This window comes from Pan paniscus, chromosome 19, assembly GCF_029289425.2.
Source record: "Pan paniscus chromosome 19, NHGRI_mPanPan1-v2.0_pri, whole genome shotgun sequence".
NCBI classification, from domain to species: domain Eukaryota; kingdom Metazoa; phylum Chordata; class Mammalia; order Primates; family Hominidae; genus Pan; species Pan paniscus.
Window position 1 is genome coordinate 8,987,008 of NC_073268.2, and position 26,889 is coordinate 9,013,896.

General features: G+C 47.8%; 1 protein-coding gene across 2 annotated transcripts in view; it reads right to left on the reverse strand.

Annotated features, from left to right (window-relative positions):
- Positions 1-6,860: 6,860 nt before the first annotated feature.
- CRK (CRK proto-oncogene, adaptor protein) overlaps positions 6,861-26,889 on the reverse strand; it is a 32,369-nt gene continuing 12,340 nt past the window's right edge. Inside the window, exons 2-3 of one of the 2 annotated variants that reach the window (XM_003816839.7) lie at positions 22,383-22,918; positions 6,861-9,793 (exon numbers count right to left, since the gene is read on the reverse strand). In XM_003816839.7, coding sequence (XP_003816887.1) covers positions 9,656-9,793; positions 22,383-22,918 — 674 coding nt within the window. In that variant the 3' untranslated portion in view covers positions 6,861-9,655. The remainder of the gene's footprint in view (positions 9,794-22,382; positions 22,919-26,889) is intronic. The other variant, XM_034941220.3, reaches the window with a different exon arrangement.

The window sequence follows — 26,889 nt, forward strand, 5'->3', positions numbered from 1 at the left end:
CATGTTGGCCAGGCTAGTCTCTAACTCCCAACCTCAGGTGATCTGCCCAAGTCGGCCTCCCAAAGTGCTAGGATTACAGGGGTAAGCCACCGTGCCCACATTGCTTTTGATGACTTCTAGCCCACCTATTCTGTTTTCACTTTTTGGCTCAGAATACAACCCCTGGGTATCTGCTGTGTCTAGCAGGGCTGGGTGTTGGGAATACAACAATGAGTAGCCGTGGCCTTGTGATGGACACACTCACGGGCAATCTCAGCTCAGTGTGAGGTCACGCCAGTAAGTGCATGTTAGCAAGACAGGACACAGGACAGGCACCTAACCCAAATTAGGACATTAGATAAGACTGATGTTTGAAAATGAGATAGAGTTACAGTGTCCAAAAACCCAGAGGAGAGAGCAGGTGGGTCAGGTAAAGACAGGGCAAGAAATTCAGTGTGGCTGGAGCCCAGAGCACCGGAGGGAGAGTGAGGAAGATGAGGCTGGGAAGGGAAGGAGGAGCTTGAACATGAAGAGCTCCGTTTCCCTTTGCAGAGAGTTTAGACACTGGCTGAAGGAGAATATAATGTAATAGGAGATGATATAAAAGCTCACAGGGGTTGCGATGTGGATGGACTGGAAGGGCCAAAACTAGTGACAAGGAGCCCAGTTAGGCAGCTGTTGAGGTCATCCGGACGAGAGGCGCTGGCAGTTTGAATTACGGTGGCAGCAGTGGGGAGGGAGGAAAGTGAACTGTGCAGGACTAAGGACTTGGTAAATGACCAGCGAGAGGAAAGAGGAGAGGATTGCCTGTAGAGTTGTGGCCTGGCCAACGGTGATAGACATTGAGATAGGAAAGCTGAACGAGGAGCAAATGGGGAGCGGGATCATCAATTTGTTTTTATTTTTGAGATGGGGTCTCACCCTGTTGCCCAGGTTGGAGTGCAGTGGTGCGATCGCGGCTCACTGCAACCTCCACCTCCCGGGTTCAAGCGATTCTCCTGCCTCAGCCTCTCGAGTATCTGGGACTACGGGCACCTGCCACCATGCCTGGCTAATTTTTTAAAATTATTTTAGTTTATTTTATTTAGACGAGTCTCGCTCTGTTGCTCAGGCTGGAGTGCAGTGGCACAATCTCGGATCACTGCAACCTCCGCCTCCCGGATTCAGGCAGTTCTCTGCCTCAGCCTCACGATTGGCTGAGATTATAGGCACCTGCCACCACGCCCAGCTAATTTTTTTGTATTTTTAGTAGAGACGGGGTTTCAGCATCTTGGCCAGGCTGGTTTTGAACTCCTGACCTGATCCACCCGCCTCGGCCTCCCAAAGTGCTGGGATTACAGGTGTGAGCCACCGCACCCGGCCTTTTTTTTTTTTTTTTGAGACAGAGTCTCGCTCTGTTGTCCCAGCTGGAGTGCAGTGGCGCGATCTTGGCTCACCGCAAGCTCCACCTCCTGGGTTCATGCCATTCTCCTGCCTCAGCCTCCAGAGTAGCTGAGACTACAAGCACTCGCCACCTTGCACAGCTAATTTTTTGTATTTTTAGTAGAGATGGGGTTTCACCATATTAGCCAGGATGGTCTCGATCTCCTGACTCGTGAGCCGCCCGCCTCGGCCTCCCAAAGTGCTGGGATTACAGGCATGAGCCACCTTGCTCAGCCTAATTTTAAAATATTTTTACTAGAGACAGGGTTTCACCATGTTGGCCAGGCTGGTCTCGAACTCCTGACCTCAAGTGATCTGCCCACATCGGCCTCCCAAAGTGCTGGGATTACAGGTGTGAGCCACCGTGTCCAGCCTATTTTTATTTTTTAGAGACAGGGTCTCACTGTGTTGCCCAGGCTGGTCTCGAACTCCTGAACTCAAGTGATTCTCTTGCCTCCGCTTGCAAAGTGTTAGGATTACTGGCATGAGCCATCACGCCCAGCCGCGATCATGAATTTGGCTTGGAATATGTTGAGTGTGAGGTGCCTTCACCACTTCCAAATGGAGACGTCCATCCAGCGAGAACTGATAGTTTTGGTTTTTTTAACAGACGGGGTCTTGAGCCAGGCGCAGTGGCTCACGGCTGTAATCCTAGCACTTTGGAAGGCTGAGGCAGGTGGATCACCTGAGGTCAGGAGTTCAAGACCAGCCTGGCCAACACGGTAAAACCCCGTCTCTACTAAAAATACAAAAATTAGTTGGGTGTGATGGTGGGCGCCTGTAATCCCAGCTACTTGGGAGGCTGAGGCAGGAGAATTTCTTGAACCCAGGAGGCGGAGGTTGCAGTGAGGCAAGATTGTACCACTGTAGTCCAGCCTGGGTGACAGAACAAGACTCTGTCTCGGGAAAAAAAAAAAAAAAGAAAAAAAGAAAATACGATCAAGAACCTCACTTTGGCCAGGCGCGGTGGCTCAGGCCTGTAATCCCAGCATGTTTGGAGGCCAAGGCAGGTGGATCCTTTGAGACCAGCCTGGGCTACATAGCAAGACCCCATCTCTTAAAAAATAGTAATTTTAAAAAACCTCAAAAATTAGCTGGGGATGGTGGTGTGCGCCTGTAGTCCCAGCTGCCTGGAAGGCTGAGAGGTGGGAGGATCGCTTGAGTCCAGGAGGCGGAGGTTTCTGTGAGCTGAGATCACGCCACTGCTCTCCAGCCTGGGCGACAGAGTGAGACCCCATCTCAAACAAACAAAAAACAAAAAAAAATCACATTCAGCCGGGAATGGCAGCTCACACAGATAATCACAGCATTTTGGGAGGTTGAGGCGGGAGGATTACTTGAGCCTAGGGGTTCAAGACCAGCCATAGCAAAACCCTCATCTCTACCAAAAATTAAAAGACTAGCCAGGTGTGGTGGTGCGCAACTGTCGTCCCAGCTGTTTTGGAGGCATAGGTGGGCAGATTGCTTGAGTCCCGGAGGCCCAGGCTGCGCTGAGTCCAGGTTGCACTGTTGCATCCCAGCCTGGGCAATAGTGAGTTTTGTCTCCCAAAAGAAACAAACAAGGGCCGGGCACGGTGGCTCACGCCTGTAATCCCAGCACTTTGGGAGGCTGAGGCGGGCAGATCACAAGGTCAGGAGTTCAAGACCAGCCTGGCCAACATGGTGAAACCCCATCTCTACTAAAAATACAAAAAATTAGCCGGACGTGGTGGCACGCACTGGAATCCCAGCTACTTGGGACGCTGAGGCAGAAGAATCGCTTTAACCCGGGAGGTGGAGGTTGTGGTGAGCTGAGATGGCACCATTGCACTCCAGGCTGGACAACAGAGCAAAACTCCATCTCAAAAAAAAAAAAAAAAAAAAAAAAGCACTCATCACATTCATTCCTTTTTTCTAAGTATCATAGATTTTTTGCGTGTTTGCTTTTTGAAACGGAGTCTGGTTCTGTTGCCCAGGCTGGAGTGTAGTGGTGTGGTCTTTGTTCACTGCAACCTCTGCCTCCCAGGTTCAAGAGAGTCTCCCACCTCAGCCTCCTGAGTAGCTGAGATTACAGGCATCCCCCACCATGCCCGGCTAATTTTGTATTTTTATTTATTTATTTTTGAGACAGTATCGCTCTGTTGCCCAGGCCGGAGTGCAATGGTGCGATCTCAGCTTACTGCAACCTCTGCCTCCCCGGTTGAAGTGATTCTCCTGCCTCAGCTTCCCGAGTAGCTGGGATTAAAGGCATCTGCCACCACACCTGGCTTTTTTTTTTTTTTTTTTTTTTTTTTTGAGATGGAGTCTCACTCAGACATCTAGGCTGGAGTGCAGTGGCGTGGTCTCGGCTCACTGCAAACTCCGCCTCCCAGGTTCAAGCCATTCTGCCTCGGCCTCCGGAGTAGCTGGGACTCAGGTGTCCGCCACTACGCCCGGCTAGTTTTTTGTATTTTTAGTAGAGACGGGGTTTCACCGTGTTAGCCAGGATGGTCTCCATCTCCTGACCTCATGATCCACCTGCCTTGGCCTCCCAAAGTGCTGGGATTACAGGCGTGAGCCACCGCACCCAGCCAATTTTTTGTATTTTTTTTTTTTTTTACTAGAGATGGGGTTTCACCGTGTTAGCCAGGATAGTCTCGATCTCCTGACCTCATAATCCACCCGCCTCGGGCTCCCACAGTTCTGGGATGAGGCGTGAGCCACCGCGCCCGGCCTGCTCTGTTTTTGAGCTTCACTTCTAGATGGCTAAAGGTTCTTTTTTGCCTCTACCTTATCTCCCATTTCACAGTCTTCAGAACATGGGTGGCAACAGCACACCACTTTCTCCGCCTCTCCCTGTCAAACTTAGCAGGGTTAATGGTTATTTTCACATTTTCTTTTATACCGGCCCCCTCTCATCTTTTCATACCTGTAAGAGGAACAGAATTTAACCTGGAAGTCCAGGTCATAAAATACGACAGCTGGTATGAATACTGTAGACTATATAAAAGAACACGCCATTCAACAGGATTTTTTTTGGTTTTGGGTTTTGTTTCAGACAGGGTCTTCCCCTGTTGCTCAGGCTGGAGTGAAGTGGCACAATCTCACTGCACCGTCAGCCTCTTGGGTTCAAGCAATTCTTCTGCCTCAGCGGCCTACGTGGCTGGGATTACAGGCGCACGCCACCACACCCAGCTAATTTTTTTTTGTATTTTTAGTAGAGACAGTGTTTCACCATGTGGGCCAGGCTGGTTTCAAACTCCTGATCTCAAATGATTCCACCACCTAGGCCTCCCAAGCGCTAGGATTACAGGCATAAGCCACTGTACCTGGCCTGCTTTCAGGCCTTTATATGATTCTTATGGTCCCCTCAAATCAGTATTTTATGACTCATACTCATGGAGACCTTTAAAAATATCACCAGGCCAGAGGCTGGGCGCAGTGGCTCACGCCTGTAATTCCAGCACACTGGGAGGCCGAGGCGGGTGGATCACCTGAGATCAAGAGTTCAAGACCAGCCTAGCCAACATGGTGAAACACCATCTCTACTAAAAATACAAACATTAGCAGGGCTTGGTGGCGTGCACCTGTAATCCCAGCTATTCGGGAGGCTGAGGCAGGAGAATCGCTTGTACCCGGGAGGCAAGGTTGGAGTAAGCTGAGATCGCGCCACTGCCCTCCAGCCTGGGGCACAAGAGGAAAATTTTGTCTTGGAAAAAAAAAAAATCACGAGGCCAGGCGCGGTGGCTCACGCCTGTAATCCCAGTACTTTGGGGGGCCAAGGCGGGTGGATCACCTGCGGTCAGGAGGTTTGAGACCAGCCTGGCCAAAATGGTGAAACCCCATCTCTACTAAAAATACAAAAATTAGCCAGGTATGGTGGCACGTGCCTGTAATCCCAGCTACTCAGGAGGGTGAGGCAGGAGAATCGCTTGAACACAGGAGACAGAGGTTACAACGAGCTGAGATAGCGCCACTGCACTCCAGCCTGCACAACAAGAGTGAAACTCCGTCCCCGCCCCTCACCCCGTGCCCCGCCAAAAAAAAAAAAAAAGGCCGGATACGGTGGCTCATCCCTGTAATCCTAGCACTTTGGGAGGCTGAGGCAGGCGGATCACCTGAGGTTGGGAGTTCCAGACCAGCCTGACCAACATGGAGAAATCCCGTTTCTACTAAAAATTCAAAATTAGCCGGGCATGGTGGCACACGCCTGTAATCCCAGCTACTCGGGAGGCTGAGGCAGGAGAATTGCTTGAACTCGGGAGGTGGAGGTTGCAGTGAGCCAAGAACGCAGCACTGCACTCCAGCCTGGGCAACAAGAGCGAAACTCCATCTCAACAAAAATAAATAAATAAATAATTTTTAAAAAATCTGTGTCTATATCTATCACCATTGATTAATCCCATCTTTTTTTTTTTTTTTTTTTCCCTGAGATGGAGTCTTGCTCTGTCACCTAGGCTGGAGTGCAGTGGCGTGATCTCGGCTCACTGCAATCTCCACTTCACAGGTTCAAGTAATTCATCTGCCTCAGCCTCCCCAGTAGCTGGGACTATAGGTGCATGCCACAACGCCTGGCTAATTTTTGTATTTTATTGATTGATTAACTGAGACAGAGTCTCGCTCTGTTGCCCAGGCTGGAGTACGGTGGTGCCATCTTGGATCACTGCAAGCTCTGCCTCCCGGGTTCAAGCGATTCTCCTGCCTCAGCCTCCTGTGCAGCTGGGACTACAGGCGCGTGCCACCACGCCCGGCTAATTTTTCGTATTTTTAGTGGAGACCGGGTTTCACCATGTTAGCCAGGATGGTCTCGATCTCCTGACTTTGTGATCCACCCACCTCAGCCTCCTAAAGTGCTGGGATTACAGGCGTGAGCCATCATGCCCAGCCAGATTTTAGTATTTTTAGTAGAGACGGAGTTTCACTATGTTGGCCAGGCTGGTCTCGAACTCCTGACCTTCTGATCCGCTTGCCTCTGCCTCCCAAGGTGCTGGGATTACAGGCATGAGCCACCACACCCGGCCTAATCCCATCTTTAATAAGCACCCACTGAGCTTGTATAATTGTTTATCTAATTACATGACTGCAGGCTGCTGAAGGCACATACCTCCTATCCCCTAAGCATAAAGATTTACCTCTCGCTGGGCGCGGTGGTGGCTGAAGCCTGTAATCCCAGCACTTTAGGAGGCGGAGGCAGGCAGATCACCCGAGGTCAGGAATTTGAGACCAGCCTGGCTAACATGGTGAAACCCCATTTCTACTAAAAATACAGTAAATTAGCTGGGCGTGGTGGTGCATGCCTGTAACCCCAGCTACTCGGGAGGCAGAGGTAGGAGAATTGCTTGAACGTGGGAGGCGGAAGTTGCAGTGAGCCGAGATCGCATCACTGCACCCCAGCTTAGGTCACAAGAGCGAAACTCTGTCTCAAAAAAAAAAAAAGATTTAGTTCTTTTGTGAAAAATATTCAAAGATTACTTTTTTCCAAAAGATCACCAAGCCAAACATTTGGCCATATTTTTATTTACTACATATACTATAAACATATACAATACATGCTACCAAAAAAATTTTTTTTTTAAATTTAACTGTCAAGAAAGTGTATAGTGTTATAATACAATGGCACATGTTTATATTTTATTTCAAATTGGTTTGCTTATCACCTATTTCAAACCATTAACAGTGACATGTTACTTGTGGATAATTAAAAATTATCTATTTGCATTATTAACAATAAACAATTCCAACAAATTAATAAGAATTAACCATGTCAAATATTAGTATTCAAAAAATGGGATTTGCAGAAATGATTATATAAAATATAGCAGCCAATTTCAGTTTACTTTGCCAATAGGATTTCAGCATTTGCTTTTTTTTGGAAGACACTTATAAGACATCCTTTGATTTCTTGAGGGGCATTAACTGCCACACTCAACAGTCAAATCCAGCCCAGTGGTTCATGAACGGCTCTGGATCACTGATCACTGAGGAATCCTTAGGACTTGAGTAGCGCTGCCTGTTCCACTGATATTACATATGATGAAAAGAGACATTACAAGCCAATATCAAAGTCAAAGGAAAAGAAAATAGGAACATTCAAATCAGTTGTGACAAGGTTTTTCTACAAGTATTTTTGATGCCATACTTTCAGGAAAACAAGATTTAATGTGTGTGTGGACTTTACAGTATCTACGTTCTAACTGAAAATTTAACAAAGCAGTCAGATGGAATTACATGTAGTATTACAAATGTGTTCATTCAACACTAATGAGCACCCACTCTGTGCATAGCACTGGGCTACCATTTTACAAGTTGAGTTTAACGTCTTTATCAAGCATGACCTTAGTGTGAGGTAAAATACATTAAATTAGCGTCAACGCGTTAGTCTGCTTGCGGCCATGTGCGGAATCCTGGGCCAGCTGGCTTCCCTGTGCCACGTCACCGGTTTCTCAGGTCTCCTCATTCACTCAGACAAATACGTGCACACTGACTGTGTGTCAGACAGTGTGCCGGTCACTCGGACACCACAATCTGGTATAGGTTCAAAGAATGTAAATTTATCATTTTAACCTATGCGGAACAATTAGAAAGGCAGATTATTTTTCCAAAATGAGGTCCACAGCACACTATAAGGTGTTTCTATTGGTCATACCACACCAGAGACCGGTAAGTGCCTTTATAGACTGAGAACTAACGTGGAAGTTTCATGCTGTCGTCTAAATAGCCTAAGTCATTTTTGGTCTCATAGGTCTATTTTGTGGAGCACCTGACCCCATATAAATCATTCCATACTTAAATGGGTTTGTAAACTAAACCTGAACATAAACAAAAAGAGCCAAAAATGAAGGCAGTTTACAATGTAATGTTCTTCAACAGCATTACTCTCCCCATGAGAAATGAATAATACATAAGTAATTCACGATTGGTTCAACATTTTTTTTTCTTTTTTTTTTCCTTTTTTTTTTTTTTTTGAGACTGAGTCTTGCCCTGTCGCTCAGGCTGGAACGCAGTGGTGCAATCTCAGCTCACTGCAGCCTCCACCTCCCAGGTTGAAGCAATTCTCCTGCCTCAGCCTCCCGAGTAGCTGGGATTACAGGCGTGCACCACCACGCCGGGCTAATTTTTTATATCTTTAGCAGAGATGGGGTTTCACTATGTTGGCCAGGCTGGTCTCGAACTCCTGACCTCATGATCCACCTGCCTCGGCCTCCCAAAGTGCTGGGATTACAGACGTGAGCCACCGCGCCCAGCCGGTTCAACATTTTTTCAAAGCACTAACCCTACCCCAAATTCATGTAATACTAACTTGACTTTTATACAAGTTGCACAGAATGCAGAGGGCAGAATTTGGCCCCAAAACCTTCCACAGAATATTAGAGGTCATTGGTCCTTCCACTCTTGAGTAGAACCTAAGAATTCCAAGAGTCTCCTAATAGGATACTGGCCCTCTGGAGAAATGGCCCTGCTGGATCCCATTAGTTAGGACTCTAGTTAGCTGCTGTAGAAGGGTGACCTACTACGACCCTTTTGGGGAAGGCAGAGAGCTGGGAGACTGGCTGTCCACTTAGTGAATCCAACATTGGCTTAAAGCTATGCACTGAATAAAGTGCTCGGTACATCCTGCTTTTCACCTGGAATGAAAATACACACTTATCTTAGGAATTCACCTACTTACAGGTTTGGGGGACAAGAATGTCAAGGGCTAAAAGAATCCCAAGAAAAAGTATGAAGCATTGACTAGGAGGGAACAAATGCTTCTAGTAGTGTTCTTAGAATTCTTAGGATCTGAAATGTCAGAATGAGTCACACGCTGGTCATGCTCCATACAATGAAAGCAATCCTGCTTGATACTATTCACACGGTGCATGATTACTTCACGGGGGTGGAAGGGAACAGTCTGTCGCCATTTGATAGTATGGTTCCAGAATGAAAACAAAACCACTGAATAAATCAGGGTAAGCAGTGTGTAACACTCCTTCCTGTCCATCGGTTTTCCACAGGGTGATTTGCACTGCCTGAGAGAAAGGAGGCAAGATACCTATCCCTTCTGATACACACAGGCACGACCACTACCGCCTCCAATTGCCAATTCAGAAGCTAACACACAAGCCCTCCAGTTCGTACCCTGAATATGGTAATTAAGACTAGGAATGGAGCAGTTCAGTCTAAAAAATATCACAGGTAACAGAATGCTTATATAAACTAGACTGCTTTTGACATCTGTAAGAAAATTGTATAGATGGCAGTTGGAAAAAAAAAAAAAAGATTGTTCCCATCTGTCAGCAAAACTGTTGAACTATACTCAGCTGAAGTCCTCATCGGGATTCTGTTGATCCAGCAGACGGACATGTGTGAATGGGAAGTGACCTCGTTTGCCATTACACTCCCCTTCCCACTGACCACTCACATTAATCTTCGTAACCTTTACCAGCTCACCGACCTGCAGGAGGAGAATAAGGAGAGCACTTTATTTCCAGTTAGGAATGCAAGCTGAACAACTCCATTCTCTGGTTAGGCACACCCTGCCCATGTGACTGCTCTAGGGATATTACAGAAATGGCCATTTGCTGCCTCCCCAGCCCCAGCCACCAGACTGATTACTTGTGGTTAATGCAGGCAGAAGGAAAAGTGTTTTTAGCAGTGTGGAAAAACAGAGAATACAGAAAGTAAAAGGGATCCCAGATGATACTTTTTGATTAAAAAAGGAAAGTGATAATTATTGGAAATCTCAACTGTCTCTGCATGAGCAATCCCAACTTCAGTGAGTTAGCTACTATTCCCTTTCTTTGTACTCACTACCCTCAGCTTTCTGCCTGCTCCACAGGCCCTGTCCGAGGAGAAGCAGCTTTCTCCGTTTTTTTTCTTTTTTTTTTTTTGAGACGGAGTCTCTGTCACCCAGGCTGGATGACAGTGGCGTGATCTCGGCTCACTGCAAGCTCTGCCTCCCAGGTTCGAGCAATTTTCCTGCCACAGCCTCCCGAGTAGCTGGGACTACAGGCGCGCGCCACCGTGCCCAGCTAATTTTTGTATTTTTAGTAGAGATGGAGTTTCACCATCTTGGCCAGGCTGGTCTCGAACTCCTGACCTTGTGATCCACCTGCCTTGGCCTCCCAACGTGCTGGGATTACAGGCGTGAGCCACTGTGCCTGGCCGCCTTCTCCCCGCTTTAGCATACGGCAGCAGCACAATCCCCCAGCCCACTCGCACACGACCTGGCCTGTTACTGCTTGCACAGCAGAAAGCGATCATGGCAAGCATAGGTCACTTGGTCCTAGAGAATCAAGTGTTCCTATCACCTCCTGACCCAGGCAAGCCTTTTCCCATATGGGCAGGTAGAGGCCAAAACTCCAGGTCCAATTAGCTCCCAGAAAACCCCCACCTCATTCAGTAAGCTCTACTTCACAAGCCACTGCCTGCCCAGCCCCCAAATACCACCATCGGACAGACCTTGCTGCTCCCTCAAAGCCGCTTGTTACCTGATCATTACCCAATGAGGGGTCAAAAAAACCAACCATGGCCGGGCGCAGTGGCTGACGCCTGCAATCCCAGCACTTGGTGAGCCTGACACAGGTGGATGGATTGCTTCAGCTCAGGAGTTTGAGACCAGCCTGAGCAACATGGTGAAACCGTCTCTACAAAAAATACAAAAATTAGCTGGGTGTGGTGGTGGCTGCTCATAGAACCAGCTACTCGGGAGGCTGAGGTGGGAGGACTGCTTGAGCCCAGGAGGCAGAGGTTGCAGTGAGCCGAGATCACATCACTGCACTCCAGCCTGGGCAACAGAGCCAGATCCTGCCTCAAAAAACAAAAAAAAACCTTATGTTTTGGCATTTATTTATAAAATGTCTCTTGTTGCAAAATGAAATATAAAGTTTTTTTTTGTTTGTTTGTTTTTTTAAGACAGAGTCTCGATCTGTTGCCCAGGCTGGAGTGCAGGGGCGCTATCTCAGCTCACTGCAAGCTCTGCCTCCCGGGTTCACGCCATTCTCCTGCCTCAGCCTCCCTAGTAGCTGGGACAACAGCCGCCCGCCACCACGCCCAGCTAATTTTTTGTATTTTGTTTAGTAGAGACGGGGTTTCACCGTGTTAGCCAAGATGGTCTCGATCTCCTGACCTCGTGATCCGCCCGCCTCGGCCTCCCAAAGTGCTGTGATTACAGGTGTGAGCCACCACGCCCGGCCGTCTTTTTATCTTTTGTTTTTGAGACAGGGTCTCACTCTGTCACTCAGGCTGGAGAGCAGTGACACCATCATGGCTCACTGCAGCCTGTAACTCTTGGGCTCATGGGATCCTCCAACTTTAGCCTCCCGAGTAGCTGGGACTACAGGTGCACGCCACCATGCCCAGCTAATTACAGGCATGAGCCTCCACACCATTTATGCATTTCATACAGTATCAGGAACTTTCAAATTATGCATCTGAGGTTGTACTGGGTTCCCTAAAAACGTATGCAGGCACATCTACTGGCCAAAGCCAACGTAAGTCCAGCCGCAGGGCCTCTTCCAGGCCCAGCCTGACCTCACTTACAGATGGAACAGCTTGCCTATTGGCCCCTCTGTTTCCTGAAGAACTCTCTAAAAATTACAGAGGCCTGAAGTCACTGTATGGGTCATAGGATGCTGAGAAAAGGAGGGACAGAAAGAAGGGGATAGAGAGACACATAAGACACAGAGGTTGAGAAAAAAATAGCAGCAGGCTTGGCGCAGTGGCTCATGCCTGGAATCCCAGCACTTTGGGAAACTGAGGTGGGGGGATGGCTTGAGCCCATGATTTTGAGAGCAGCCCTGGCAAAAGAGTGAGACCTTGTCTCTACAAAAAAATTGAAAAAGCCAAGTGTGGCCAAGCATGCTGGTGTGCACCTGTGGTCCCAGTTACTTGGGAGGCTGAGGTAGGAGGTCACCTGAGCCTCCTGGGAGGTCAAGGCTGCCCCCTAGCCTGGGCAACAAGACCCTGTCTGCAAAAAAAAGAGAAAACCAAGCAGCTAACCCAGCCTGTGTCGTGACAATGCCGGCTGAGCACACGTGTGGAGGAAGGAGAGGAAGGGATGATGGCCCAGCCTGTGTCGTGATGATGCCGGCTGAGCACACGTGTGGAGGAAGGGGAGGAAGGGATGATGGCACGCCTATCCTTACACACAGGTAACAATCCTCACAGGTTGCTGTCACCAGGGATCTCACCACACCTGGCCTGCCAGCAATTTTAGAATTCAACGTTTCTCACATCTGGGCAGGGTGCTGTGGCTCACGTCTTTAATCCCAGCACTTTGGGAGGCGAGGTAGGAGGATCACTTGAGCTCAGGAGTTCAAGACCAGCCTGGGCACCATAGTGAAACCTCATTTCTACAAAAAATAAAAAAATTGGCTGGGCGTGGTGGCGCACGCCTATAATCTCAGCACTTTGGGAGGTCGAGGTGAGTGAATCACGATGTCAGGAGTTCAAGACCAGCCTGGCCAAATTGGTGAAACCCCATCTCTACTAAAATACAAAAATTAGCCAGGTGTGGTGGCAGGCGCCTGTAATCCCAGCTACTTGGGAGGCTGAGGCAGTGAACTGCTTGAACCCGGGAAGCGGAGGTTGCAGTGAGCCGAGACTGTGCCACTGCACTCCAGCCTGGCCAACAGAGTTACACTCTGTCTCAAAAAATAAAATAAATAAATAAATTAGCCAGGCATAGTAGTGTGTGCCTGTGGTCCCAGCTACTCAAGAGGCTGACATGGGAGGATCACTTGAGCCCGGGAGGCAGAGATTGCAGTGAGCCAAGATAGTACCACTGCACTTCAGCCTGGGCGACAGAGCAAAACTGTCTCCAAAAAAAAAAAAAAAAGGATTCTGACATGCCCCAGCCAGGCTAGGCAACAATAGCAAGACTGTGTCTCTTGAAAAAAAAAAAAAAAAGAAAAATTAGTAAGGTATCATGGTATGCACCTGTAGTTCCAGCTACTCAGGAGACTGAGGCAGAAGGATCACTTGAGCCTGGGAGTTTGAGGCTGTAGCAAGCCAAGTGCACCACTGCACCCCAACCCTGGTGGAGAGACCAAGATTCTGTCTCCAAAAAAAAAAAAAAAAAAAAAAAAGAATCTTGGCCGGGCGTGGTGGCTCACGCCTGTAATCCCAGCACTTTGGGAGGCTGAGGGCGGCAGATCATGAGGTCAGGAGATCCAGACCATCCTGACTAACACGGTGAAACCCCATCTCTACTAAAAATACAAAAAATTACCCAGGTGTGGTGGCGGGCACCTGTAGTCCCAGCTACTTGGGAGGCTGAGGCAGGAGAATGGTGTGAACCCAGGAGGCGGAGCTTGCAGTGAGCCGAGATTGCGCCACTGCACTCCAGCCTGGGTGACAGAGCGAGACTCAGTCTCAAATAAATAAATAAATTAATCAATAAATACCTCAATGTTACATTGTCTTTATTCTTTTTTTTTTTTTTTTTTTGAGAGAGAGTCTCACTCTGTCACCCAGGCTGGAGTGTAGTGACGCTATCTTGGCTCACTGCAACCTCCACCTGCCGGGTTCAAGCAATTCTCCTGCCTCAGGCTCTCAAGTAGCTGGGACAACAAGCACAGGCCACCACGCCCAGCCAGTACTTTTTTCGTATTTTTAGTAGAGACGGGGTCTCACCATGCTGGGCAGGCTTGTCTCAATCTCCTGACCTCATGATCCGCCCACCTCGGCTTCCCAAAGTGCTGGAATTACAGGTATCAGCCACCGCGCCCAGCCTATATTGTCTTTATTCTTAAGCATTCAAACTGCAGTCTCAAATCACATCCCACAGAGCTCTAAGAGGTGAAGGGTAGGTTGAAAAGTGGACCAGCCCCACCCCTTGCTGTTAACACAGAACCATACCAATTTCTCAAAATGTGGGGCAAAACCTGCTGATGTGCCTCCAGATCTTTTCTTTCAGACTTTTTTTTTTTTTAATGGAATTTTTGTTCTTGTCGCCCAGGCTGGAGTGCAGTGGTACGATGCTGGCTCACCGTAACCTCCGCCTCCAGGATTCAAATGATTCTCCTGACTCAGCCTCCCAAGTAGCTGGGACTACAGGAGCCTGCCACCACGCCCAGATGATTTTTGTATTTTTAGTAGAGATGGGGTTTCACCATGGTGGGCAGGATGGTCTCGATCTCCTGACTTCGTGATCTGCCTGCCTCGGCCTCCCAATGTGCTGGGATTATAGGTGTGAGCCACCGTGCCAGGCCTTCTTTCAGACTTCTAAGGGATAAATGAGTAGGGATTTCTATGAGGCAAGATGTTATTGGGGAAAGGAACTATGTGTAAATTAGACCTTTGGACCATATCAGATCTTTTTTTTTTTTTTTTTTTTTTTGAGACAGTGTCTCACTCTGCTGCCCCGGCTAGAGTACAGTGGCGTGATCTCAGCTCACTGCAACCTCCGCCTCCCGGGTTCAAGCGATTCTCCTGCCTCAGCCTCCTGAGTAGCTGGGATTACCGGCACACGCCACCACGTCCGGCTAATTTTTTCGCATTTTTAGTAGAGATGGGGTTTCACCATGTTGGCCAGGCTGGTCTCCAACTCCTGACCTCAGGTGATCCGCCCACCCTGGCCTCCCAAAGTGCTGGGATTACAGGTGTGAGCCACCGTGCCCAGCCAGATTCTCTTGGATCTACCCTGCAGAGGAAAACCATGCCAAAATCTAAAACTTTTTTTTTTACACCAGGTGCGCTGGTCTGCACCTGTAGTCCCAGCTACTTGGGAGACTGAGGGGAGAGGAACCCTTGAGTCCAGGGTTTTTTTTTTTCTTTTTGAGACAGTGTATTGATCTCTCACCCAGGCTGGAGTGCAGTGGCACAATCTTGTCTCATTGCAAACTCCGCCTCCTGGATTCTTGTGCCTTAGGCTCCCAAGGACCTGGGATTATAGGCGCCCGCCACCATGCTCAGTTAATTTTTGTATTTTTAGTGGAGACCAGGTTTCATCACATTGGACAGGCTGGTATGCAACTCCTGACTTCAAGTGATTTGTCCGACTCGGCCTCCCAAAGTGCTGGGATTATAGGCATGGGCCACCTTGCCCAGCTGAGCCCAGGAGTTTGAGGCCTTCCTCAGCAGCACAGTGAAACTCTGTCTCTCTTAAAAAAAAAAAAAAAAAGAGGCCAGACGCAGTGGTTCACACCTATAATCCCAGTGCTTTGGGAGGCCCAAGCAGGAGGAAGATTGCCTGAAGCCAGAAGTTTAAGATCAGTCTAGGTTACAAAGCAAGACTCCATTTCTACAAAATTAAAAGTACAAAATTAGCCAGGTACAGTGGAATGTGCCTGTAGTCCCAGCTACTTGGGAGGCTGAGGTAGAGGGATCACAAGCCCAGGAGTTTGGGGCTGCAGTGAGCTACAACTGGGCACCTTGCTTGGGGAACAGAGCAAAGCCTGATCTCAAAAAAAAAAAAAAAAGAGAAAAACAACCAAAAACACGAATCTTTTCTTTACAGATGATTAGGTTTTTGGCACACAGGTTCAAATATACAGAGATGAGATAATGGCTATGCCATAACTCAAATGATTTTTTTTTTAAAGCCAGAGTTTCGCTTTTGTTGCCCAGGCTGGAGTGCAGTGGCGCAATCTCAGCTCACTGCAACCTCCACCTCCCGGGTTCAAGTGATTCCCCTGCCTCAGCCTCCCAAGTAGCTGGGATTACAGGCGTGTGCCCCTACGCCTGGCTAATTTTGTATTTTTCATAGAAATGGAGTTTCAAAATGCTGGTCAGGCTGGTCTCGAACTCCTGACCTCAGGTGAAGAGTTCACCCACCTCGACCTCCCAAAGTGCTGGGATTACAGGCATGAACCACTGCACCTGGGGTGATTCTGATTATTAGTATTATTTTTTGAGACAGAGTCTCGCTCTGTCCCGAGTAGCTGGGACTGCGGATGCCCGCCACCATGTCCAGCTAATTTTTTGTATTTTTTTTTTTTTTTAGTAGAGATGGGATTTCACAGTATTAGCCAGGATGGTCTCCATCTTCTGACCTCGTGATCCGCCCGCCTCGGCCTCCCAAAGTGCTGGGATTACAGGCATGAGCCACCACACCCAGCCTGATTATGATTTTTAAACAGATAAAGAAAATTTGTAAGCAATCAATTGGGCTAATTAACCTGACCAACATGGCCTTGAAGTAAAAATACCTCAAGGAAGACCTTGTTAAAATTAACCCTATGGCCGGGCGCTGTGGCTCATGCCTGTAATCCCAGCACTTTGGGAGGCCGAGGTGGGTGGATCACAAGGTCAGCAGATCGAGACCATCCTGGCTAACATGGTGAAACCCCGTCTCTACTAAAAATACAAAAAAATTAACCGGGCGTGGTAGCAGGCGCCTGTAGTCCCAGCTGCTAGGGAGGCTGAGGCAGGAGAATAGCGTGAACCCTGGAGGCGGAGCTTGCAGTGAGCCGAGATCACGCCACTGCACTCCAGCCTGGGCGACAGAGCGAGACTCCGTCTCAAAACAAACAAACGAACAAACAAACAAATTAACCCTTTGTGCTTTTTGGGGCCTTTCTCCTGAAACGTTTAGAGCACATGAAAATGCTCCTGAGGTCCCAAAGGCACTATGATGATATTTAGAGACCAGGTCTTCCCGTGGTGCCACATGTGGCCTTAGGTCTTTAACAGTTTGGAGGAAGGAGTGGCTGCTGACTCTGGCTGGAGGGGGGCAAAGGAAGAAGGCCGGAGGGGGTGGGGTATTCTAAGAACATTTTGCTCCAGTAAATGCAGTTCTTCCTCTAATTCAGAAACAAAGTCAGAACTGTGCTTCCACCTGTTAATTCACTAAAGCATAATTCCCAAAGATCAGATCAGGGAAGGTGAGGGGTATCATACAGGGGTATCATACAGGTGAGGGGTATCATACAGGGGCGGTGGCTCACACCTGTAATCTCAGCACTTTGGGAGGCAGAGGGGAGTGGGTCACGAGGTCAGGAGATCGAGACCATCCTGGCTAACACAGTGAAACCCCATCTCTACTAAAAATACAAAAGAAAAAAAAAAAAGAAACTTGGTGTACTAGCTTTTTTTGAGGCAGAGTCTCACTCTGTCGCCTAGGCTGGACTGCAGTGGCGCAATCATAGCTCACTCCAGCCTTGACCTCCCAGGCTCAAGCCATCCTCCCATCTCAGTCACTAGAGTATCTGGGATTACAGGCATGTGCACCACACTCGGCTAATTCTTGTAATGATGGGTTTCACCATGTTGACCAGACTAGGGTGTACTACTTCAAATACAAAGGTGAAACCGAGTGCTTGCCCCGGAACTGTTACAATCTGACAATACAAAGGAATGTACTAATCAGTGAATGTAGTAATAACAGTAGTTCTAACACTACTGATTTCAAAATTCAAGTTATAAATAGGAAAGAAAAATCCTAATATGAATTACCAATGAACAACAAAGACTTCATACAGGACTTGAAGTACTACAAGGTAGTTAACCTTTCTTTCCAAGAGGGAGACCTCACTACAGGAAAGAGACTGACGAGTCTCACCACAGAGGAACTGTTTTACTGTCCAGGCTGGTCCTCAGCCTCCTGATCCTGTAACACATCCTTAGGAGCTTCTTACAGCTCTGTGGGATGGGATTTGGGACTGCACTCTGAATGCTTAAGAATAAAGACAACATAGGCCAGGCGGGGTGGCTCATGCCTATAATCCCAGCACTTTGGGAGGCTGAGGCAGGCGGATCGCTTGAGGCCAGGAGTTCGAGACTAGCCTGGCCAATGTGGCGAAATCCCATCTCTACTAAAAATAAAAAAATTAGCCAGGCGTGGTGGTGGATGCCTGTAATCCCAGCTACCCAGGAGGTTGAGGCAGGAGAATCACTTGAACCCAGGAGGCAGAGTGAGATCACGCCACTGTACTCCAGCCTGGGTGACACAGTGAGACCTTGTCTTAAAAAAAAAAAAAAGGCCAGGCGCGGTGGCTCACGCCTGTAATCCCAGCACTTTGGGAGGCGAAGGCGGGTGGATCACAAGGTCAGGAGGTCGAGACCATCCTGGCTAACACGGTGAAACCTCATCTCTACTAAAAATACAAAAAATTAGCCAGGCGTGGTGGCAGGCGCCTGTAGTCCCAGCTACTCGGGGGGCTGAGGCAGGAGAATGGCGTGAGCCCGGGAGGCAGAGCTTGCAGTGAGCCGAGATCGCACCACTGCACTCCAGCCTGGGCAACAAAGCGAGACTCTGTCTCAAAAAAAAAAAAAAAAGAAGAAGAAGAAGAACAAAGACAATATAAGATTGAGGTATTTAAACAGAGTTTGCTATCAAGTAGAATGGTGGACTTAAGACTATATCCTAAAGAACCACAATCCACAAAACACCTAGAAAAGTTGACTAAAATATAACAAGCATCCTTTCATCTTCACTTTTTTAGGAAGCAAGTCCCGGCTGTATCATGGAGTCATTCGTAAAGAAGACTGAATGTGGTTACTACAGTTTCTTTGCTCCCAAGGAACGTAACAAACACTGGCTATTCCCTAGCTCTGTGTCGTTTTCAAGGCTAATCGATCCTGGTGCAATCAGATCTAGAATTGGTCCAGGAACAAAAGATTACCCAGCTGATCAATGCGTTCCAGAGATAATGAGAACAAAATCAGAACCCAAATGGTATCAATGTTTGGAATTCACTACACAGGGGACATCACAGACTGGTTTTCTTTGCTGGCGCAAACCCAGGTGACTGCTTTTCTAGGTCCCTACTACCAACCAGCAGCACATCAGTGACTGCTAACATGCCTTGATCCAGACTTGCTTTCAGTGAGCTCAGGGCAGGAAGCACACACAAATTCATACACACAAAACCAGGGAAGAGCAAGTACAGAGAGGCAGCACAGGAGCCTTCTCTTCCAACCTCCTGGGCTCAAGCAGTTTTCCTACCTCAGCCTCCCAAGCAGCTGAGACCACAGGTGCACACCACCACGCCTAGCCTTTTTTTTTTTTTTTTTTTTTGAGATGGAGTTTCACTCTTGTTGCCCAGGCTGAAGTGCTATGGCACGATCTCAGCTCACTGAAATCTCTGCCTCCCGGGTTCAAGTGATTCTCCTGTCTTAGCCTCCCAAGTAGCTGGAATTACAGGCGCCCACCACCACGCCTGGCTAATTTTTGTATTTTTAGTACAGACAGGGTTTCATCATATCGGTCAGGCTGGTCTCAAACTCCTGATCTCAGGTGATCTGCCCGCCTCAGCCTTCCAAAGTGCTGAGATTACAGGCGTTAGCCACCGCACCCGGCATGTATGGTTTTTTTTTTTTTTTTTTTAGATCACCTGGCTAATTTTTAAAAACATTTTTTGTAGAGACCGGATCTCACCATGTTGCCCAGGCTGGTTTCAAACACCTGGACTCAAGCGATCCTCCCACCTCAGCCTCCAAAAGTGCTGGGATTACAGGCATAAGTCACAGCACCTGGCCAAACATCAGCCTGTTGTTTTTGCAGCTTTATTGGAACACAGCAAGCTCATCTGTTGTTTTATCTATGATTTCTTTCTTGCTACAATGGCAGAGTTGGGACACAGAATTTAAGGCCCTCAAAAACCTTTACAGAAAAGGTCTGCAGACCCCTGATCTAAGTAACAGGTAGTGTATCTAGGGCCCATCGGCAGTCTTTCAAATTGATGGAAACAAATGAGGACAATTCAGCCTTAACAATTCACCTGCATCAGAGATGGACTGAAACTGGCATGGGTAGTACTGGTGGAAAGCTGCCAGTGTTTGAGATTTAACTATCCACATGAACAGAAAAAACATCCCATAGAATCCTGGGAGATAGGCCTTACCCTGGTTCTGGTGTGAGTCACAAAGATTTCTAGCTCAACTGATAATGCCTGAAGCTAAGCTCCCCATACCCTTGATGAGTGGTGACTACACATAGTACATATGTTTTAGCTCAACATAAAGACATTTCTAGAAATTGGCCAGGCATGACAGCTCACACCTGTAATCCCAGCACTTTGGGAGGCTGAGGCGGGTGGATCACCTGAGGTCAGGAGTTTGAGACCAGCCTGGCCAACAAGGTGAAACCCTGTCTCTACTAAAAATACAAAAATTAGCCAGGCACAATGGGGTATGCCTGTAATCCCAACTACTCAGGAGACTGAGGCAGGGGAATCACTTGAACCTGGGAGGCGGAGGTTGCAGTGAGCCAAGATCGCGCCACTGCACCCCAGCCTGGGCGATGGAGAGAGATTTCGTCTCAAAAAGAACAACAACAACAAAAAAAAATCCAAAAAATCCCAATACCCAAATCAAAAAGGAAAACTTACTAAAATCATAAACTAGTTTTCTACTCAAATCTTTATTTAATGAGATTTGTGTTTCACAGCAGGTAGAGAAGCTCAACCATTTTTTTGAGCAGTAAAGCCTCTAATTAAGGCAGGCATGATTAAATCTCTGAGAAAGGAAATGCAAATAGAAGCAAAATTCACATTATAACTGGTTTCTCCTGGGTCAGCTGGCTTGTTCCATGGCTTTTTTTCTTTTTCTTTTTTTGAGACAGAGTCTCACCCTGTCGCCCAGGCTGGAGTGCAGTGTCATGATCTCAGCTCACTTCAGCCATGACCTTTCAGGCTCAGGTGATCCTCCCTCCTCAGCCTCCCAAGTAGCTGGGACCACAGGCACGTGCCACCATGCCCAGCTAATTTTTTGTAGAGATGGTGTTTTGCCATGTTGCCTAGGCCGGTCTCCAACTCCTGAGCTCAAGTGATCTGCCCACCTCGGCCTCCCAAGGTGCTGGGATTACAGGTATGAGCCACACACCCAGCCTTTGTTCCATGTTTTCATACTTACTTCAACCCAGTGCTAATAAAGTCTGTAATAAATGTCAAGAGTTACATCTAGTGACTCAGTAAGGCCAGATAAAAATTAAAAAAAGCAGAGAGGAAAAAAAAAAAGAAAATAAAAAAGAGTAAGATCCATCATACACACAGCACCATGCCAGATGTTACTGTCATCTGAACTCACAGGAAGACCTGAGGGTAGAAATCTATTTTCCTCCAAACAGGGAATGGGAACAAGAGGCAGTGATAACTCTGACAACATACATTCCATTTCTCATTCAAGCCAGGACTGCAGGTGCATGCCACCACGCCTGGTGATTTTTTTTTTTCACTTTTTGTTAAAAAAAGCTGAGGTCTATGTTTCCCAGACTGGTCTTGAACACCTGGTCTCAAGTGGTCTTCCTGCCTTAGCCTCCCAGAGCACTAGGATTACAAGTGTGAGCCACTGTGCCCAGCCTGTACTAGCTTTTACACTGAACCATCAGTTCTTCTGAAAAGAAAGGAAGGGAGAGAGGGAGGAAGGAAGAAGAAAGGAAGGAGGTAGGAGACCAAGGTGTGAGCGCGGAAGAGAGGAATAAAGGAATTAACACCATGTAATGGCTGGCCAGGAGGAAGTGGGCTACCAAAGATATTTCATCAGTAAAGGCAAAAGTTAATTCCTGAGGAAGAACTGGCTTTTTGAATGATTTAGAAAGACCCGTGCACCTGCCACTCCTCGGAATGAGGACTTCTGGGTGTGCATCTCTTCAAACCTCTACTAGGCCTATTTCCTCCCGGATTCTACTCAATGAACAGAATTAGTGGTAAGGAACTTCAAGTCCCCCGAAGCAAAAACAAGTTTTTGCGGGAAAATTCCATTTAAGTGCTTTGATAGAGACCACTTATTACACTCAAATCCATCTGAACCCACCTTCTTTTAGACAACGACAAACAGAAAGCAAGAAACAGATGAGGATGTAGATGAGGAAAAACATTTGAGGTTAATTCCTGTGAATTCAGGTGGTGTTATTAAAGTAATCCAAGTGTGTTTAGTAGATCAATTAAGAACATTCAGTTATACAGTTTTAAGCTTACTCATTCCCAAACAGGTTTTCTAAGAAGAAGAGAAAACCCAACATTCAATGCCAACATCAGTGCTTAGCGGCTTGCCATCTACAACATCCCAATGCTGTAGTCAGCATTGCTACAAAGCTCTAAGAGGACCGAGAGGAGACCCTGCAGCAGATCTCTTCTTTCTACATTGTGCACATTATGTACCTCCAAAGCCAAGGCTGTCTTGTCGTAGGCATTGGGGACTCGCTTCTGGATAACCCTGGCATATATGGGCCCATTCTGGAGGTTAGGGAGCGGAGTGTTGACGCTGGGTTGGGCATAGGGCCCAGGCTCCGGCCCACCCAGTGGCTGTGGGTGGGAACCCTCCTGGTTACCTCCAATCAGAGCCGATACTGAGGCGGAGGCAGGTCTATACTTCTCGACGTAAGGGACTGGAATCATCCCTCTCTTGCCTTCGCTGTCCTCCGCATTCCACCACTGCTCTTCAGGCTTGTCCCGGATTCTCAAGATGTCTCCTTTCTTAAAGGGAAGATCTTCCTCATCATTCCCATTAAAGTCAAAGAGGGCTCGCACATACTCCGCCTCCTCCTGCCTGAGAATCACTCCACTACCCTGCCTGGATCTGGAAACTGGTTCTATCAACGTTGTAGTGTCCAAATAGTGTATTTTGTAGAATTCCAGTAAAGCAGGCAATGAATCAAACTCTTGATCTCCTATTCGGAGTCTGGAGGGGCTCACCCCTGGAAAAAACAGAGCAGGCTGTTATTTAATGATGTACTACACTGGAAATGAAATGCAGATTTTATTTTTATTTTTTTTAGAGTTGGGATCTCACTATGTTACCCAGGCTGGTCTCGACCTCCGGGGCTCAAGTGATCCTCTCACCACAAACTCCTGAGTAGCTGGGACTACAGGAGCCCACCACTGTGCCTGGCCGAAATGGAGCTTTCATGCATGCCTCATACACATTTAGTCAAGATTTAATCAGCAAAAAAAAACCTCTAGAAAAAATAACCCCTTCTCTTCACAGCATACCAACATCACATTTGGAAGCTGAAACATCCCCTGGGAAGAAAGATGCCCATCACTACAGCCCCAGGGAAGGATGAGGAGGCCAGGAGACTAGGCTGGTCAGGACGTGCTCTCATACTTGATCAACGACGGGGGCTTTCACTGCATTCTCCAAATATGTTCTGTCGCTACCCCATTTACAGAGCAGTGTAAGCCTCAAGGTTCTGTTGCATGTTTTTTTTTTTTTTTTTTTTTTTTTTGAGACCAAATCTCACTGTGTCGCCCAGGCTGGAGTGTAGTGGCGTGATCTCTGCTTACTGCAACCTCTGCCTCCCGGGTTCAAGCGATTCTCCCGTCTCAGCCTCCTGAGTAGCTAGGATTACAGGCTCCCACCACCATGACCAGCTAATTTTTTTTTTTTTTTTTTTTTTTGTATTTTTAGTAGAGACAGGGTTTCACCATGTTGGCCAGGCTGGTCTCAAACTCCTGATCTCAGGTGATCCACCCACCTCAGCCTCCCAAAGTGCTGGGATTACAGGTGTGAGCTACTGTGCCTGGCCTGCATCTACTTTTCAACCTCAGGAAATGTAGCAAGCTCTTGTTTTTCATGGGTCCCTGCTGCTGTTCCAGAAGGTGGAGAGAGCTTGTGTCTGCACTGAGCTCACACATTTTTTCTCTTCACATCTAGAATGTATAATTCCGAAGAAGAAAAACTATCTCTTTATTGTTGTGGTTTTCGTTGTTGTTGGGACAGAGTCTCGCTGTGTCGCTCAAGCTGGAGTGCAGTGGCACGATCACAGCTCACTGCAGCCTTGACCTCCCAGGCTCAAGTAATCCTCCCACTTCAGCCTCCTGAGTAGCTGGGACTACAGGCACGCTCAACCATACCTGGGTAATTTTTAAATATTTTGTAGAGATGGGGTTTCACTATGTTGCCCAGGCTAGTCTCAAACACCTGGGCTCAAGCAATCCTTCAGCCTCAACCTTCCAAAGTGTTGGGATTACAGGGATGAGCCACAGTGCCTGGCCTCTGGTATCTTTTTAAATCTAAGATAGGTGATCTCAATTTTATCTCTGACAGCTAAAAGGTAAAATAACCAAGAAGCTGAACTGAAAAACTAAGGGGCTAACTGCTTAAAAATCAATTCCCAAGATCGTAAATAAAACAGAAACTAGACTGTTCGCTATGAAGCAAACAGGTCATTAAAAAAAAAAGAATGTTTGGGGAAATAAAGGGTTAAAACACTCAACATCTGATAACACACTGAGGATCCAGAGAAAGAACATATTACAAACGCTTAAAATTCCTAAGACACGAGTGTGTATGGTGGCCCTACATACCATAGTTCAGAATGGATTTCTTCTATGCTGAGATTCTAAAACTCAAGGAAAATAAATGAACACAGTCAAACAAAATGAGTAAATTCAAACAAGAGTCAAAGTTTCTTTAAAAAGAAAAAAAAGAGTCAGGGTCTCGCTGTGTCACGTAAGCTGGAGTGCAGTGGCATGATCATAGCTAACTGCAGCCTCAGCCTCAAGCAAGCCTCCCACCCAGACTCCCGAATAGCTTCAAATACAGGCACACGCCACCACGCCCGGCTAATTTTTGTATTTTTTGTAGAGATGGGGTTTCACCACGTTGCCCAGACTGGTGAACTCCCGGGATTGTTAGGATTTCGGCTTCCCCAAGTTTTGGGATCATAGGTGTGAGACACCACGACGGAGTCTCGCTCTGTCCCCCAGGCTGGCGTGCAGTGGTACAATCTCGACTCAGTACAAGCTCCGCCTCCCGGGTTCACGTCATTCTCCTGCCTCAGCCTCCCGAGTAGCTGGGACTACAGGCGCCCGCCACCATGCCTGGCTAATTTTTTTTGTATTTTTAATAGAGACGGGGTTTTACCATGTTAGCCAGGATGGTCTCGATCTCCTGACCTAGTGATCCACCCGCCTCGGCCTCCCAAAGTGCTGGGATTGATTACAGGTGTGGGCCACTGCACCCGGCCACAAAGTTTCTAATTAGGAATGCAAACCTTTAACTCCCACTCAGCTAAGCACCCAAAACAGCAAACTATTTTCATTGGATTTTTCACATTATGGTTTCCTGAAGAAGTAATAAACAACTCTCTAATAATAACTAGTAAACATTCTCCATAGAGAATGAGTTTTAGCTGGGCACGGTTGCTCACATCTCTAACCGCAGCACTTAGGGAAGCTGAGGCAGGTGGATCCCTGGAGCTCAGGAGTTCAAGACCAACCCGGGCAACATGGCTGTCACTGCAAAAAACTTAAAAAATTAGCTGGGCGTGGTGGCACACTTCTGTAGTCCCAGCTACTCGGGACACTCAGGTAGGGGGATGGCTTGAGCCTGGGAGGTCAAGGCTACAGGGAGCCATGATCACGCCACTGCACTCCAGCCTGGGCAACAGAGCAAGACTCTGTGTCAAACAAACAAAAAAAAGAAAATGAATTTTGTTGGGCGCGGTGCCTCACACCTGTAATCCTAGAACTTTAGGAGGCTGAGGTGGGAGGATCACTTAAGAGCAGGATTTTGAGGCCAGCGTAGGCAACACAGCCAAGACCTCATCACTACAAAAATTATGTAAAAAATAGCCAGGTTGGACAGGCGCGGTGGGTCACGCCTGTAATCCCAGCACTTTGGGAGGCCGAGGCAGGTGGATCACGAGGTCAGGAGATCGAGACCATCCTGGCTAACACGGTGAAACCCCGTCTCTACTAAAGATACAAAAAATTAGCCGGGCGTGGTGGCGGGCACCTGTAGTCCCAGCTGCTAGGGAGGCTGAGGCAGGAGAATGGCATGAACCCGGGAGGCAGAGCTTGCGGTGAGCCGAGATCGCGCCACTGCACTCCAGCCTGGGCGACAGAGCAGGACTCTGTCTCAAAAAAAAAAAAAAAAAAAATTAGCCAGGCATAGTGGTGCACACCTGCAGTTGCAGCTACTTGGGAGGCTGAGGTGAGAGATCGCTTGAGCCCAGGAGTTTGTGAGTACAGTGAGCCATGATCGCGTCAACGCACTTCAGCCTGGGGGACAGAGCAAGACCTTGACTCTTAAGAAAAAATAAATAAGTTTGAAAAAAAAAAATGACTGGGCACAGTGGTTTACGTCTGTAATCCCAGCACTTTGGGAGGCCAAGGCAGGAGGACTGATTGAGGCCAGTAGTTCAAGACCAGCCTGGGCAATAAAGTGAGACCCAATCTCCTAAAAAAACAAAAAACAGGCCGGGCACATGGCTCACACCTGTAATCCCAGCACTTTGGGAGGCCGAGGCGGGTGGATCATGAGGTCAGGAGAGCGAGACTCCGTCTCAAAAACAAACAAACAAACAAAAAAAACCATTAGCCAGGCAAGGTGGTCCATGTCTGTTAGTCCCAGCTTCTCGAGAAGCTGAGGTGGGAGAATCGCCTGAGCCCAGGAAGTCAAGGCTACCGTGAGTCGTGATCATGCCACTGCATTCCAGCCTGGGTAAAAGAGCGAGACCTTGTCTCAAAAAACCTAAAATCCAAATGAGTTTTGTGAGTTTTTGGCTTTGTTGTTGTCTTGCGACAGGGTGGTCTGGCTCTGTCACCCAGGCGGGAGTGCAGACCTCAGCTGAGTGCAACCTCTACCTCCCGGGCTGAAGCCATCCTCTTACCTCAGCCCCCTGAGTAGCTGGGCCTACAGGCATGCATCACCACGCCCAAC